Source organism: Camelus bactrianus, chromosome 32, assembly GCF_048773025.1.
Source record: "Camelus bactrianus isolate YW-2024 breed Bactrian camel chromosome 32, ASM4877302v1, whole genome shotgun sequence".
In the NCBI taxonomy this organism is placed as follows: domain Eukaryota; kingdom Metazoa; phylum Chordata; class Mammalia; order Artiodactyla; family Camelidae; genus Camelus; species Camelus bactrianus.
Genome location: NC_133570.1, coordinates 6,428,689 through 6,444,546, shown reverse-complemented (window position 1 = coordinate 6,444,546; position 15,858 = coordinate 6,428,689). Strand labels below are relative to the sequence as shown.

The window sequence follows — 15,858 nt, the reverse complement described above, 5'->3', positions numbered from 1 at the left end:
GCCTCTGATCCAGCTGCGGCCTCATTGGACAGGGTGACGCTGTCAGGCCCAGAGAAGGGGAGTGACTCTCCCAAGGCCATCAGCCAGTGGTGGGCAGACCCAGGGCCAGAAGCCAAGGGCACATTCTTTCCAGGACCCTGGGCTGGGATTGTGATCTCTGCCCTGCAGAATCCAAAGCTCAGAAGCCAAGGCCAGCATAGGTGCAGAAGTGGCTCCAGAATTCTTATGAAGAGAGAATTTGAGGGGAGATTAAGAACTGGTCTTGAAGTCCTGTTTGCATAGTAAGTGTGTGGTTTATATTTAGGTGAAAAGGTTGTGTTTCATAGTGGTTAGAGACATGGGTGTGGGGGTTTGAATCCTGGAGTTGCTACATGCTATGTGGCTGGGGAAAGTTACCGAACCCCTCCAAGCCTCAGTCTTCCCACCATCTGTAAAATGGGAGCAATAATAGTGTGGTAGGGGCTTAGATGAGATAAACATAAGTTTTTGGACTACAGCCTGGCACACAGTAAGCTTCATAACATATGATTAGTTATGTTTCTCTGGGGGTTTTGGAAGGGGACTGATGGGGAACAGCCTGACTGTTGGCGTAGCCATAGCCTGCGTATTGGGAAAGGGGTGATGGCCCCCCCTGCTGCCACAGAGCGGTGGGAAGGTGGAGTTAGTGGCCCTGGGAGGAGGAAGGCCTGGGGCTCTCCCCAGCATCCCCACACCTGAGTCCTCTGGTCTCTCTTTCCTGGAAGATGGAGTATTGACCGCTGGCCAGCTGTGGCATTTACCTGAGGGACTCAGGCCAGACTCGTGCTTGTAGCTCCACCTCGGTCCCCAGAAACCCTGCCACTGAGCCATCTTGCCCTCTTCTGAGGGCACTGACTTTATCAATTATCCTCACTGCCTGGAAACCCTTCCAGCCTCTGACGCTGGCAGTCTCGGCCCATGGCTGTATGACTACCCCCTCCCCTCTTGCATTTTGGCTCCCCACACATTCTGCATTAGCCTTTTTTGCTGTTGTCTTTTGAAAGTAATAAGTTTGTCCCAATTATAAATAGTTCACAGGGGTTTTTTTCCCTGATTTTTTTTTTTAAGTTCATTAATTTCTCCCACTCCTCACCCCTTGCCTCTGGCAACCACAGGTCAGTTCTCTGTATCTATGAACTTGGGGGGGGATGTGTGTGTGTGTGAGCGCACACGTGTGTATGTGTTTTAAGATTCCACGTATAAGAGAGGTCAAATGATATTTGTCTTTCTCTGTCTGACTTATTTCACTTAACATAAGTTCATCCAATTCCAGGTCCATCCATAGTGTTGCAAATGGCAACATTCCATTCTTTTTATGGCTGAATAATATTCCACTGAGTATATATACCACGTCTTCTTTATCTAGTCATCCATCATCCATGGGCACTTAGATTGCTTCCATACTTTGGCTATTGTAAATAATGCTGTAGTGAACATGGGGCACAGATACTTTTTTGAGTTAATGTTTTTGTTTTCTTTAGATAAAAACCCAGAAATGGAATTGCTGGATCATATTTCTACTTTTAATTTTTTGAGAAATCTCCACATTGTTTTCCATAGTGACTACACCAATTTACATTCCCACCAAGAGGGCACCAGGGTTCTTTTTTCTCCACATCCTCACTAACACTCATTATTTCTTGTCTATTTGATACTAGCCATTCTAGCAGGAGTATCTCACTGTGGTATCTCACTGTGGTTTTGATTTGCTTTTTCCTGATGATTAGTGATACTGAGCATCTTTTCTTGTGCCTGTTAGCCATCTGTATGTCTTCTTTGTAAAATGTCTATTTAGATCTTCTGCTTATCTTTAAATTGGATTATTATTATTACTATTTTTTGTTATTGAGTTGTGTGAGTTCTTTACATATTTTAGACAGCAGCCCCTTATCAGATATATGATTTGCAAAGATTCTTTCCCATTCGGTAGGTTGCCTTTTCTTTCTGTTAATGGTTTCCTTTATTGTGCAGAAGCCTTTTGATTTGATGTAGTCCCACTTGTTTATTTTTGCTTTTGTTGCTTTTATTTTTAGTGTCAGAGGCCTTTTTCTTTTAAATACAGAAAAACAGATCATTTTGGCTGGTTATGACCTCAGGGATCATTTGATCCAACATTCTCATTTTCCAGATGAGAAAAACTGACAGCTAGAAGGTGCCTGACACTCCTCCCCTCTTTCCTCCCTCCCTCCCATGTCCTTCCCTCCCCACCAGGGAGCAGAGAGTGGCTTGTTCCAGGGAAGAGCCCCCTTCACCACCTTCCTCAGCAAAACCTGCCACAGCCCCTAAGCCACTCTCAAGTTTCCACCTCCTCCAGGAAGCCCTCTCAGAACTCCCCAGCCCCAGGTCAGAGGTTCAGCTGCTTACCGGCCATGGGTCAGCCTTAGCCAGCAACCCAGGGGGTGGGGCCCAGGCCAGTTACAGAACTTTCCTAGGCCTCCCAGTTAGCAAGTGACAGAGTAGAACTGGAATGTGAACCAGGTTTTTCTAACTCCAGACCTGACACTTTAAATCGTCTCTTGCCTTGTATACAAACGAGAGATACTGATAATCCCCACCAGACAGATGGGGAAGCTAAGGCCCTGAGAGGGAACATATGTCCCCGAGGTTGCTGAGCTGATAAGAGCAGAGATCCAAACTCTGACCCATTTGCTTCTGAAGTTGGATCCCATTCTGCCAGTCCAGACACCTTGTCCCTTCTTTTCCCTGTTTTCTGGGCAAATCTGGAGGCAAGTGATGTGATCCCACCTCCTTATCTGGCCCTCCTGGGCCAGCCTGCCCTCAGTGCCCACCTTATCCCCTGAGTCTCAGTTTCCAACTGAGAAAACTGGAGTCAAGGTAGCCAAGGGTGGAGCCCTCAGGCCAGAAGTTTCCACCAGGGGAGAGGGCTCAACGCAGCCCTCCCACCTCCCGGGTGAGGAGGAACACCTTGTCCCCGTGCTCACAGCAGCCAGCCCGGAACCTGGCCTGGCTTGTGTCCTGGGCACAGAGTCAATGTTTGCTGAATCAAGGAAGCATGTGAGCAGCAGCCTCGGGTGCCAAAGGCGGGTGTCGGCCCAGCTGGCCAGGGCTGGTGTCTTCATCCCTCCTGTCCTCGGGACTCTGCTTCCAGAAATGCTGTGCTTCTCAGTCACACTCTGGATACACCCTTAGGTGCCTCTCCCATCAGAGGCTGGGGAGGGGGACCTGCAGGACCTGAGCCCCCATGTCCCCTCCCAGATGCTCCCTCTCAGGCTGGGTTGGGTAACAGAGCAGCGGGTGTGCATGGCTGGCTGTTTCTGCTCTTTGTTCCTGAGTCGCCAGTTTATCCCCACGCGGTGCTGGCAGCTGAGTTGGCTGGCAGAGGCCTGGCTCCAGGAGCCCGCTATACAGGCAGGCTCTATGACTCGTCCTCCACTGTGCCCTGTGGTGTAGACAAGAGTGACCACAGCAGGCTTGACGCTGCTGTTTGCAGGAAGGTCTGCTTTCAAGGTTGAGCCTTGGTTGGCATTGAGGAACTTGGATTTCTGGGAGGTTTCCACCATCCCTAGAAATGATGACAGTCACTCACTGGGTCTAAACTGGACAATGTGGCTTGTGCTGAATTGATGCGTCTCTCCTGGGAGCCTGGGATTTTGGTTTGTGCTGTGCAGTGGGTACCTATGTGACCCTTGAGTGATACCTCACTGCGCTTCTGGTTTGCATTTCCCTAAAGGCTAATGATGTTGATTTTTAAGTGCTTAGTGTTAATTTGCATGTCTTCTCAGAGAAATATGTATTCACATCCTTTGTCTACTTTTTAATTGTATTCTTTTTCTTTTTATTACTGAATTGTAATGGTTCCTTATATATTCCTTTATCAGGAATCAAGTCCCTGTCAGATATAGGATTTGCAAATATTTTTCCCATTCTGTGGTCATCTTTTCACTTTCTTGATGGTATCATGGGCAGCACAAAAGTTTTTAATTTTGATGAAGTCCGATTTATCTATCTTTTTCAGTTGTCACTGGTGCTTTTGGAGTTGTATCTAGGAAGCGGGGCTGATTTTTAACTTAAAAGGTAGTCAGCTGAAGGAGTGTGATCGAGTTGTCATCTCTGGAGGCAAAGCACTTTTTCAAAATAATAATAATAATAATAGTAGTAGTAGTAATAATAATAATAGTAATAGCAACAACAACAACAGCTTGGATTTTCTGGTCTCTTTGCTTTATGTGCCAGGCATTGTGCTAAGCACACTTGATGCTGTGCCCTTTAATTGTTAAATCCTCTAACAACTCTGTGGGGTAGTGCTGTCACCCCCATTTTACAGATTGGAAAGTGGAGGCTTAGAGGAATGTCCAAGGAACCTGGCTAAAAAGTGACAGAACTGAGAATTAAATCCAGACCTGACCCTCCAACATCTGTATGCCAGCCGCTTTCAGCCATGCTGTCATTGCTTTGGGAAAATGCTTTGCAAATGACCCCTGAGTCCATTTTCAAGCAGCAGGAGAAAACCAGCCTCTTGGCTTTCTCACTAAGTCCCTGGAGAAGCTTCCTCTCCCTTTGGCCTGTGGCTGAGTGGGGAGGGCTGGGCTGGCAAGGGTGCAGGATGGGCAAAGGAGGGAGGGAGGGAGGGAGGGAGGAGTCCTGCAGGCATGGACGGGGGCTCTGTGGACAGGCTAGGGAGGAGCAAAGTCCTTGTGTAGGCAGAGGTGGGTGCTCCTGCTGAGCAACCTTGGGCAAGTCACTTCACCTCTCTGAGCCTCAGTTTCCTCATCTGTACAACGGGAATTAGAGTAATACCTCCCTCATAAGGTTGTTATGAAGATCATCTGAGCTAAATTATGGAGAGTGCTTTGCTTGACGCCTGGCACATGACGGATTCAACTAATGGTTACTGATTATGCTAATTGTCATACAGAATGTGGGAAGGTCTTGAATGTCAGGTTAGGGGGTTTGGACTTCATCTTTGAGGCAATGGGGAGCTACTAAAGGTTTTATGCCAGAGTTGCAACATCATCAGGACTTTAAACATAGGGAAAAGCGGATCAGGAAACCCAGCTATCGACAGCTGCCATGCTTGGACTGCAGTGGCCCAGTGGCCTATTTGTGATTCTTTATTATATTTGGGGGACATAAATAAACCAAGAGGCTTTAGTTACATTTGAAAATTGGACTCCCAAACAGTCAAACAGTCCTGTGTCCTGTTTCCTAGAATCTACAAGTACAGACCCCCAAACAGACAGAACTGATGAAGACTCAGAGGCGCAAGCCCATGAGAAGAACTCCCCTATCCTCTGCTAGGCTCCCAGACCCCCCTGCAAGGGCCAGAATAGCAGTGGGGGAACAGAGGGTGTGAGGGCTGGCCAGGGTGCCCAGCTATTATCAGGGCTAGAGCAGCCAGGCAAGGCCAGCTGGGCGGGGATGGTCATTATCTCCTGGGGTGCAGAGCCCATTTGCCTGAGTTTTGAGGTGACAGGCAGCTGTATCACCAGGCATCAGTGATGGCCTGGAGGGTCCAGAGTTGATGGCATGGGATACAGGATCCCTGGGCTCTGGAGACTTTTTGATTTGGGCCACTTCCAGCTCTTCTCTGAGGCTCAGTGTCCCAGACTGTGCAGGCAATGAGTGCCCAGGATCTGATGTGCCCAGGACAGAAAGATGTCCTCTGTGCTTGGCTTTGGGGCATTGAGGAGTGTCCTGGATTTTTGTTGCTTTTGTCTTTCCAGTATCCATTCTTATTCTAACCACAGCATCTCACTTTTCCTTTGGGAAACCATCCCTTCCTGTTCTCTGTCCATGTAGTTTGTGGAGGGCATATAAGCCAGGACTGGCCAATGAGAATCCCTGTCATTGGTGCAGGTTTGGGTGCCTGACCAGAGCTGGCCAACGTGGGTTTGCCCCAGGATTTTTACTTGATAAAGAGCCCCTCTCTGAGCTCTGGGTTTGCTGAGGTCATTGAGTGGCTCTGTGGTGGCATGTCTGACTCTACAGAGGGCAAATGTGCCTGGTGTAAAACCAGCACAGAGGAAGCGGAGATGAGAGGAGACAGGCAGATTCCTGGTGACTGAGTGACTGTTTCAGGGCTGCTTCTGGGTGAGCCAAAATTTTCCCTCTTTTGCTTAAGTGCCTTTGGGTTGGGTTTCTGGTATTTACAACCACTAATCCTAACACAATAAGAACAAGAATAAGAATGCGGGGAGGGTACAGCTCAGTGGCAGAGCACGTGCTTAGCATGCACTAGGTCCTGGGTTCAATCCCCAGTGCCTCTATTAAAAAAAAAAAAAAAGAATAAAAAGTAGCAACCACAGCCCTATCTATGAGCACTTGTTCAATATCAGGCACCAAGGTGGCGGGGAGGGCAGGGGGAGTTGTTTATTCAGCAACTGGCATTGACATTGTTTAGATTTACTGGCACAAAATGATAAAATAAATTCAACGGACTTTTAGCAGTTTTTATTATTGTTTTACAGTTCTCTACGGATGATGCACCCTTTGGTAGGTGTGGAGATATTCTGCTCCACCTCCCTTCAAGGAAAAGGATGCGCTGCCCAGCTGCCCAGGTGCATGGGTGGGGGTGGGGGTGGCTGGTCATCATCTCCAAGGGGGTCTGCCACAGCTGCTCACTCAGACTTTGCCGGAGGCCGCCTTGTCCTCGGGGAAGCCCACATGAGGTGGCTGAGTGTGGCAGGGGTGGACAGGTGGCCATTGTGGCCCAGTGGGGGACAGCTGACCAGCAAGTCTGTCTTCAGAACCACCTGTTGTGGTTGGCCAAGGCCTGTTGGGCCTCTACTGTGGACTGCTCCTCCTCTCCAATCTGGCTTCCCCCCTTCATTTCCCCGATGTGGATCCCTAAAAACATCTTGCACCCCAAGCTCTGTCTCAGCCTCTGCTTCTGGAGAACCCATTCCATGATAATCCTTACCACCTGCTTCTAGGGTACACAGTGCCCCCTGGCTCTCCCCACTCAGTATGCCACTCTCAAGCACTGGTGGTTTTTTTTCTTCTCAATGCACCATTGTTTCTCCCATTTTACAGATGGGGAAACTGAGACTCAGGAAGGTGAAGACTTGCCCAAGTAATCAACTGTCCACTGTGTTTACAAAACCAGAGCCCAAACTTAGACCCAGACTATGTTGCTGCTGTCCAAACATAAAACCAGCCCCTCTTTTCAAGGTTTCAAGGAGCTTAACATCCACTGGGGGAATGTGTCTGTGAAGGCTGCAATCCAAACTTTATCAGTTTTAAAGTCTAAAGCAAGTCCTGGCCAGCATTTCCAATAAAGAGCTAGATAATAAATATTTCAGGCTTTGAGGGCCACATAGTCTGATGAAACACTTTAATTCTACAATTGTAGCCCCAAAGCAGCCAGAGGCAGTACATAAATGAATTGGCATGGCTGTGTGCCAATAAAACTTTATTTACAAAACTATTTGCAAAAACAGGTGGTGAGTTAAAAAGAGACCAAGGTCCATATTTGGACAAAAGGCTGATAGTTTGTCCGCCCTTGCCCTAGACAATCAATAAAACAAGCCTTGGTTTATAGCATTTGCTGAATTCTGTGGCGTAAATACTTCCCATGGCCAATTTTAACCTGTTAACCTAAGATCACTGAGCTTGGAGTTGAGAACAATCCGTGCAGTAACAGCACACAGATAAAATAGACAAAAGTATTGGTAGCATTAAAATGTAGTAAAACAATTAGGAAGTGATGAGATTTGATCATTTGTTACCTGTGTTTTCATTACAGTTTATTTCGTTTTAAGTTTATATTAATTTTTTGCTGCTTTTAATATGAATTTTTAATATACATAATTTAATTTTAAATAATCTGATGTTTAAACAAAGAAATGGTTTGCAAACTTCCTGAAGAATTCACGGTGGTCTCTCCTCCTCCACTGCTCTGGTTGCCTGAGGTTGAGGGGGTGGGAGGCCCCTGACTGGGGAATGGGCAGAGGAGGTCAGTGGCCGTGGAGGTTGACCAGCTGCTATGACATCAAGGCCCAGGCACATTAAAGGGGTTTTCTCTTTCCTCTCAGGTCAAACTACTATCACGTCAGTCGCTCCATTTCTTGCATAAGCCCAGGGTGAAGTTACTCAAGATCAACCATTGATCCCTTGCCGACTGAGCCTGCATCTCCACCATCCAAAGTCCCTAAACTTTTTGACAACTGCCACCCTTCAGTACAGAGCGTTTTCATTCTTCACCAGGGCAACAGGGGGGTTAGATTTCATCTCTGGTTTGCTGTGTTGCCTTCAAATACATTGCTTAACCTCTCTGAACCTCCTTTTTCCATTTCTGAATATCAAGGAGAGCTGCTATGAGTCTCTGTTACCTACAGGGATAGGAGTGACTATGTTTCCAATGCTTTACATTTAATATAACAGCCCTATGAGGTTATTATACCCATTTTACAGTTAAGGAAACTGAGGCTCAGGGAAGCTAAGTGTTTCATACTAGTAAGTGGTAGAGTTGGGATTCATTCCTCCTACTCCCAGTCCAAGTTTCTCTCTAGAGTACCTCTGGAGACTTTCCAGATTTTTATAAATGAGAGGGATCTGAGAAGTCAGTAGTCCTGGGACTTGAAACCCAAATGCTCCAGAAGCCAGGAGAGTGACCCAGAAGAGAGAAGAGCTGATGGGATTGTGGAGTTGTACACTCACGTTTGTCAACAGGGCAATGAGTAATCAGTTCCAGCCAGCTATTACCTGTGGGGATGTGGGCCTGGTTTGGCCAGGTTTTGTTCAAGAGAAGCTGGAAATCTGAATTTTGATGTGAAATCCATTGATTTAAAAATTCTTTTGGTTTTAATTCCATTTATAGAAAATAACCAGAATAGGTAAATCCATAGAGACAGAATGCAGACTGGCGGTTTCCAGAGGCTGGGAGGAGGGAGGAATGGACAGTGACTGCGAATAGGTATTGGTTTCCTTTTGGGGTGAGGAAAAAGTTTTAGAACTAGATAGAGATGGTGGCTGCACAACATTGTGAAGGCACTAGGTAAACTGTTCACTTAAAAATGGTTAATTTTAGGTTATGGGACTCTCTTCTCAATTAAAAAAGTGTATTGGTTCTAAAATTTTCTTTATTATTGTATGTATTTTTTAATATTAGGGGAAAGTATTTTTATCAAAGATTAATACACATGGAAAAGTACAAATGGTATACAGCTTCTGAATTTTTGCAAACTGACCACACTTATTTAATCTGCTCAGATATGCAAGCATATTATAGGCACGTATAAGGGGGAATTGACTTTGTTGTATAAAAATCATATCACACACTATGTGGGTCTCTGCATCTTACTTACCAAATGTTTGAATATTGGCCTCTGTGCTGGAGATTCTGTGTGCCCCTCCCAGGCTCTTCCCTCCTTGCCCTACTGTGCGCCCCAAGCCCTTTGCTCTCAGGCCGCCAGAGGCTCTGGCAGATGAGAGGAGAGAAGAGGGGCTCCCTCTCTGCCAGACGTTGTTTTAGTAGCAGCTGTGTTCTTCCGAAGGCCACACTCCTGTGGGTGGCTATGACCCTCTTGAGGATCCCAAACTGCTCCCTCCCCTTGGCCCTTTAGGTCTGGGGGTGATACCCCACCCCTAGGGTTGCCAGTCCTAGACGTTTTCATCATCCCTTATTTGCTCTCTCAAACTTGCCCATGTCTCTGTAAACAGCATTTTTATCAAATGTCCCTTAACTATCCTGAGTGTGCCAGCTGTTTCATGATGGGGCTCTGAACTGATTCAACGCCTAATTTAAAATTCTTAAAAACTCTCAGTGAGCCAACTCACATAGACTGGTCACAAATGTAGACCTTGGAGTCCAGTCTCTTGCTTTATAGATGCAGGTACTGTGAGTAATTGGCTTGCCAGTTTGCCTGGCTCCAAGGTCAGGGCAGAGGGGAAATGTGGAAGGTTTGCAGAGTCCTTAAAGCAGGCAGTAGGGTCATGCCCCGCCCAGGTCCTGAGGGGAGCTCTCGTCCCCCTGGCTCCACTTCCCCATTCCATATTTCCTGGTCTCCTTGTTCTGAAATGACAATGAAAGACATGGATATTTTGAAAAGGCAAACAATTTAAGTTCTAGATCTTGGCAGCTTTGTAAAACCAAGCCTATGTTGGCTGCCAGTGGCCACTGCAGGTAAGACAAACCTGCATAACCAGAATGGGGAAGGAGCAGGCTCTTCTGTCTGTTACCTGAGAATCCTCACTTAAATACTCAGTCAAACATCTAAAGATAAGCATCTGTCCATATCCTCTGAGTCCCCAGTGCGTTACACACACGTACAGGTGCATTTACCACACAGATGAAAAGTACAGTAAACAGTCCGGCTTTGGGGCAGGTCAGAGAATGATTCCCAGGAGAGGTAATATTTATGCTGGATGGAGCTTGAAGGAGGAGCTGAAATCAGCTTGGCTGGAGGTGGTGTCACCTAGAGAAGGGAGGAGCAGGTGCCAAGACCTGTTGCTGAGAGAGACCGAGCAATAAATGTGCCAGAAACTGCTAGAAATTCAGTGTGGCTGGAAATAAGGGGTGTGTGGTAGTGTGTGCATGTGTGCGTGTGCGCAGGGATCAAGAGGCAAGCAAGTAGCAGAAGGATAAGAGAAGGTGCTGGAAAGTCATCGAAACCTTTTAAGCAGCAGGGTGATAATGCTATTCTTTGGGTAGGTTATTCTGGCTGCTGTGTGGAGAGGCTGAAAGGGTCAACTGGAAGTAGAGACAAGTTCAGAGGCCTCTGCCATCTGAAAAGAGATTGGGGTGGTGGCATGAGAGCAGAAGTGGGGGTGATGGAATGGCTTTGAGAGCTATGAAGGCAGTAGAAGGGACAGGATTTAGGTTCATTATAATAACAACATAATATAGTGACTTTAACAATAGCTCTGGTTTCCCACTGCATAGGTGAGAATCTTCTCCCCACCCTTTGTATTTGGAAAAATTTCAAACCTCACAAGAGTTGCAAAATAGTTTCCATGAACATCCATGTACCATCATATAGAGTTACCTATTGTTACATTTTGCCTTTCTCTCTTTTTCTCTCTTGGTCTCTGTCTCTCTTTATATATACATGTATCTGTGTATGTATTACTTCCCCTACCAACCCAACCACTTGCAAATTTGTTGCAGAAATCAGGATGCTGTACCTTGAAATATTGTAACATTTATCTCCTTTGAATAAGAAGACTCTCTTATGTAATCACAATACCATAATCTTACTGAGGAAATTTAACATCGATTGACTATAATACAAGTCCATATTCAAATTTCACCAGTTGTCCCAATAATGTCTTTTAAAGCTGCTACTTTTAATTAAAGAAATTCCATCAAGGATTGTGTATTGCAATTTAGTTATTGTGTCTCTCTTTCGTTTCTTTTTTTTTTTTTTTTTTGCATCAATGTTAGAAATGTTAGTTTATTTAAAAGAAATAATTGAACAAAATATAGGAAGCCTAATTTAATTGGTTCTTCTTTTTCTGTATAAAGATTATTTTAGCAACTTTTTATTTTGAAATAATTTCAAACTTACAGAAAAGTTGCAATGACAGTAAAAAGAATGTTCCTGCATGTTTCACCCAAAGTCACCAAGTATTTATACTTTGTCACATTTACCATTTTGTTCTCTTGTCTGCAAATATATATAAGGATTTTTTTCTGAACCATTTGAAAGTAAGTTGCTTCTCTTGCTCCTAAATACTACAGGGTGCATTTGTAAGGACATTGGCTTAAATAACCACAAGTATTAAAATAAGGAAATTTAACATTGATACTATGTTATTCATATTCAGTGTCCCCAGTTATCCTAAGGATGTCCTTTGTAGCTTTTTTTTTTTTTTTTGAAGGGAACCAAGATACACTCAAGGATCACACATTGCATTTAATTGTTGTGTCTCTTTAGTCTTCTTTTTACTCTAGGTGATTGCCTAGCTTCTGTGTGTGTGTTTCACAATAACAACCTTTTTGAAGAGTTCAGGCCAGTAGTTTTGAAGAATGTCCCTCAGTTTGGGTTTGTCTGTTTGTTTTTCATGATTGTATTCAGGGCAAACATGTTTGACCACTACATACGTGATGGTGTGGCCTTTTCAGTGCAAAATATTCCGGGGCACCTGTTAAGATCTTAAGTGTCACCATTAGGTTAAGCTGGGTTCAAATTTGGGCTGCTTACTTTGCTGGTTGGGCAAGTGGGTTATTGAGATGGTTTTCTCAGCTGTCAAGTGAGGGTAATAATCATCCTGGTTTTATGAGGTTGTTGAATTAATACATACAGGGCCCTTAGAACAGTGTGACACATTATAAGTATTTGATAAATTATTCATATTACTATTATTTTCATCAGTACTATTTCTACTAAAATTTATAGGGACCTTAATATGAGACAGACACTGAGCCCAGTACTCAATTCTTTACCCCTCCGGCACCTAGGGCAGTGTATGGCACAAAGGAGGCATTCAATATTTGTCAGTAAATGACAGCTCTATGAGATAGCTTGCTATCAATATCGAACCAACTTATAGATGAGGAAACTGAGGGTCAGAGAAGTGAAATAATTTATCTAAAGTCACTACTTGCAGTAGGGGCAAGAGCCTGGATTTGAAGGAAGCTTGTAGGCTTTGTAAAATGGGGCATTAAGGAATCTGGATATGTTCTGTAAACCCTCAAGGGCTTTGAAAAGAGCTGAATTGGAGCACCATGCACAGTGCTCTCAGACATACATAGAGTAGGCGCTCAATAAATAGTTGCGAACGAACGAGGAAAGAAAATGAGTCAGCCAGGGAGAGTTCATCTTGCCTTGGTTGGAGTCAGCGCTAAGGTGGGGACCATGAATCCGTTCGTCCTCATACTGCCCTTTGCCGAGTCACCACAGGACCACGTGTTCCAGCAGGGTGGGGCTTCCGGTGACCACGCCCCAACAAACCACGCCCCTCGCTTTTCCTCGCGCCCGCGAATAGCCGGGGTGTTTTGGCCCGCTGGCGGAGCCGTAGCCACAGTTTCCTCGGGCGTCCGCAGCCGGGGACCCGGCTGTCCAGGATCCCGGGCCGAGATCCACGATGTCAGAGGAAGAAACTAGGCAGAGCGAAAGCTCCCCGGAAGCCAGTGGGGTGACTGTCAGCGACATCCAGGAGCTGATACGGCGCAAGGAGGAGATCGAGGCGCAGATCAAAGCCAATTATGACGTGCTGGAGAGCGTGAGTGTGGGCACGGGGCTCCGGGGCGGGCGTAGGGGGAGCCCCGAGGCCTCCTGACCGGGTATCCTCGGGCCCGGCGGGACTGGGAGGCCCGGGCAGCCTCCGCTTGAGCTTTCGGCTGTGGGTCTCCCTCCCCAGGAGGACCAAGGCGCCGCAACTGCGGCCTCTGTCGGCAGCAGGCAGTGAGGCAAGTAATGTGAGTAACTAGAAATAACTGATACTCTAGCAAGCCTTTTTGGAGCCCTTGCTGGGTGCTGGGTGCTGTATTAAGCGTTTTACATCGATTAGCTCATTTAACCCTCGCAGCAGGCCTTTGAGGTGAGTTCTATTATTTCCTCCATTTTAGCGATGGGAAAACAGGGCATTACTTAAAGCTGACTTAGGTCACAGAGTTAATATGTTTGAACAGGCAGCATAATAATCACCATTATCAGTCCTTGATGAACGCTTACCATGTGTCCTGTGCTTTACTAACCCTTGTACGTCAGAGCTTCTTAAACTTTAATGTGTATGCAAATCACCTGGAGATTCAGTATGATGGGGGGCGGGGCGCGGGAGCAGATACTGCATTTCTGGCAAATTCCCAGCAATGCTGATGGCACTGGTCTAAGGACGCAGCTCTGAGTGACGCGAAAGGCTCATCATTATTCTTATCATAAAAGGAGGAAACTGAGGCCTAGAGAGATGCAAACCCTTGCCAAGCATCATGTTGCTGGGAAGTGGCAGTGATGGGGCTAGTTCCCAAGTCTGACTGGCTTCAAAACTGATACAGCTTTTCTTAAGCCACCTGGTTTAAACCCACAAATCGATTTGCAGAGGAAGAATAAATGAATTACATCCTATACAGGGCGGATGGAATGCACTTTAGGTGATGGGAGTAAGGTGTAGTATCCCACGGAGGCCAGGGTACCATTTTTCCAAATGCTGACTGTATGCCTGAAGGGTGCTGGTTTATATCTGTGTTGTATCAGGGAGTCCTCTCAACTACTCTGTGAAGTTGGTATGTTACCCTTAAGTTCAGAAAGGGGAAGTCACTTGCGCAAAGTCACAAAGTGGGATTCAGATCTCATGCCTGTCAAATCCAGAATCCGTGCTTTCAAGTGTTAGGCCAGCAGTTCCTCAAACTAGTTATTTTTCTGCTGCGGGCAGAATGCTATATCTGTACACCTCCTGTACTGTTATTCCCTTGATAGTTTTCTTTAAGTTGACTCACTTTTTTACTTAGATAATTTTATTTTAAAAGGGACTTTTATAACCCTGCAATGTATGAAAAAATGAGTATCTCTTTCCTTAAATATAAGGTTAAAGTGTATATCAATGTGATCCATCCAAATATGCCAACTGGTGACTGGATTAATAAAATATGGTCTATCCATACAATGGGATAGTATTCAATAAAAAGGAGTGAATTACTGACATGCTGCAGTGTGCATGAACCTTGAAAACATGATGCTAAGTGAAAAAAATTCATCACAGAAGACCACACATTTTATGATTCCATTTATATGAAATATCCAGAATAGGCAAATCCATAGACAGAAGGTAGGTTAGTGGTCGCCAGGGGCGGGGGAGAGGGGGGACTGGGAGTGACTGCTAATGGGTCTGGGGTTTCTTTTTAGAGGATGATGGAAATGTTTTTAAATTGATTGTGGTGATGGTTTCATAACTGTGAATATTCTAAAAACCACTGACTTGTGCACTTTAAATGGGTGGATTGTATGGTATGTGAATTATATCTCACTAAAGGCATTAAAAACAAAAAATAGAGAGACCCAGAGGTAATAAGTGATCTGGAGGTGATACAAAGACAAGTACCAAATGGAGACTTTCTTGTTGATTATTGAAAGGTTGAAGATAATTAGAAAGGGAATAAGTTTTTCAGACTAAGGGGTGCTTAATGCCCTGCGTGTAAGCTGCCTGTGGTGTGGGTCCCAACTTTGGAAAGCAGTGTCTGATGGGTATTGACTGGAGAGGGCCAATCAACTCTTAGTCCCTGTGGGAAGTCAGGAGGCAGATATGGGCACTTAGCCCCTGACACATTTGTACTGTATCTGTCGAGAGTCCTGTGTCTTAATGTAGGAGTATACTCCCTTGTGAGTATATGGGACCCCCTTCCCCAAACAGGAAACAGTAGGTGTAACTCAGAGGCTTTCAGAGAGAAAGGGAGAGAAGTGAATGGAATCCTTCCTTCTAGTACCTATGTACACAAGGCAGCTGGTCTCTGTGCTAATAATTACAGCCATTATTTCTTACTTTCTGTGTATATTAATTGCCTCCATAATGAATCACCACAGCTTGGTGGCTTAGAACAACAGAAACTTGCTCTCTCACAGTTACGGAGGCCAGAATTCTGAGATCAAGGTGTTGGCAGGTTTGGTTCCTCTGAGGCTTTGAGAGGGAATCTATTCTGTGCCTCTGTCCTAGATTCTGGTGGCTGCTGGCCATCCTTGGGTTGTAACTGCATCACTCCAACCCTTCCTCTGCCTTCCCACGGCCTCCTCTCTGCATCTCTGTGTCTCAGACTTCCCTCTCCTTTCTCTTATGAGGATACCCATCATTGGGTTTAGGGCCCACCCTAAATCCTTGAGATCCATAACTTAATTATATCTGCAAAAACCCTTTTTCCAAATAAGATCACATTCACAAGTTCTGGGGGTTAGGACCTGGGCATATCTTTTGGGGACCACTGTTCACCCCACTGTGAATGTGTCTGGC

General features: G+C 45.5%; 1 protein-coding gene across 4 annotated transcripts in view; it reads left to right on the top strand.

The window, feature by feature from the left end:
- The first annotated feature begins 29 nt into the window (after nucleotides 1–29).
- The window catches only part of PSMD9 (proteasome 26S subunit, non-ATPase 9), a 30,345-nt gene continuing 14,516 nt past the window's right edge, over nucleotides 30–15,858 (top strand). The window contains exon 1 of one of the 4 annotated variants that reach the window (XM_074356346.1): nucleotides 30–281. Coding sequence is in view for 3 of the 4 variants with exons in the window: in XM_074356345.1 (XP_074212446.1) it covers nucleotides 13,006–13,143 (138 nt within the window). In the remaining variant the exon portion in view is untranslated. Of the gene's footprint in view, nucleotides 282–12,893; nucleotides 13,144–15,858 lie in introns of those variants that run through there. The other 3 variants (XM_074356345.1, XM_045506453.2, XM_010969673.3) reach the window with 3 other exon arrangements.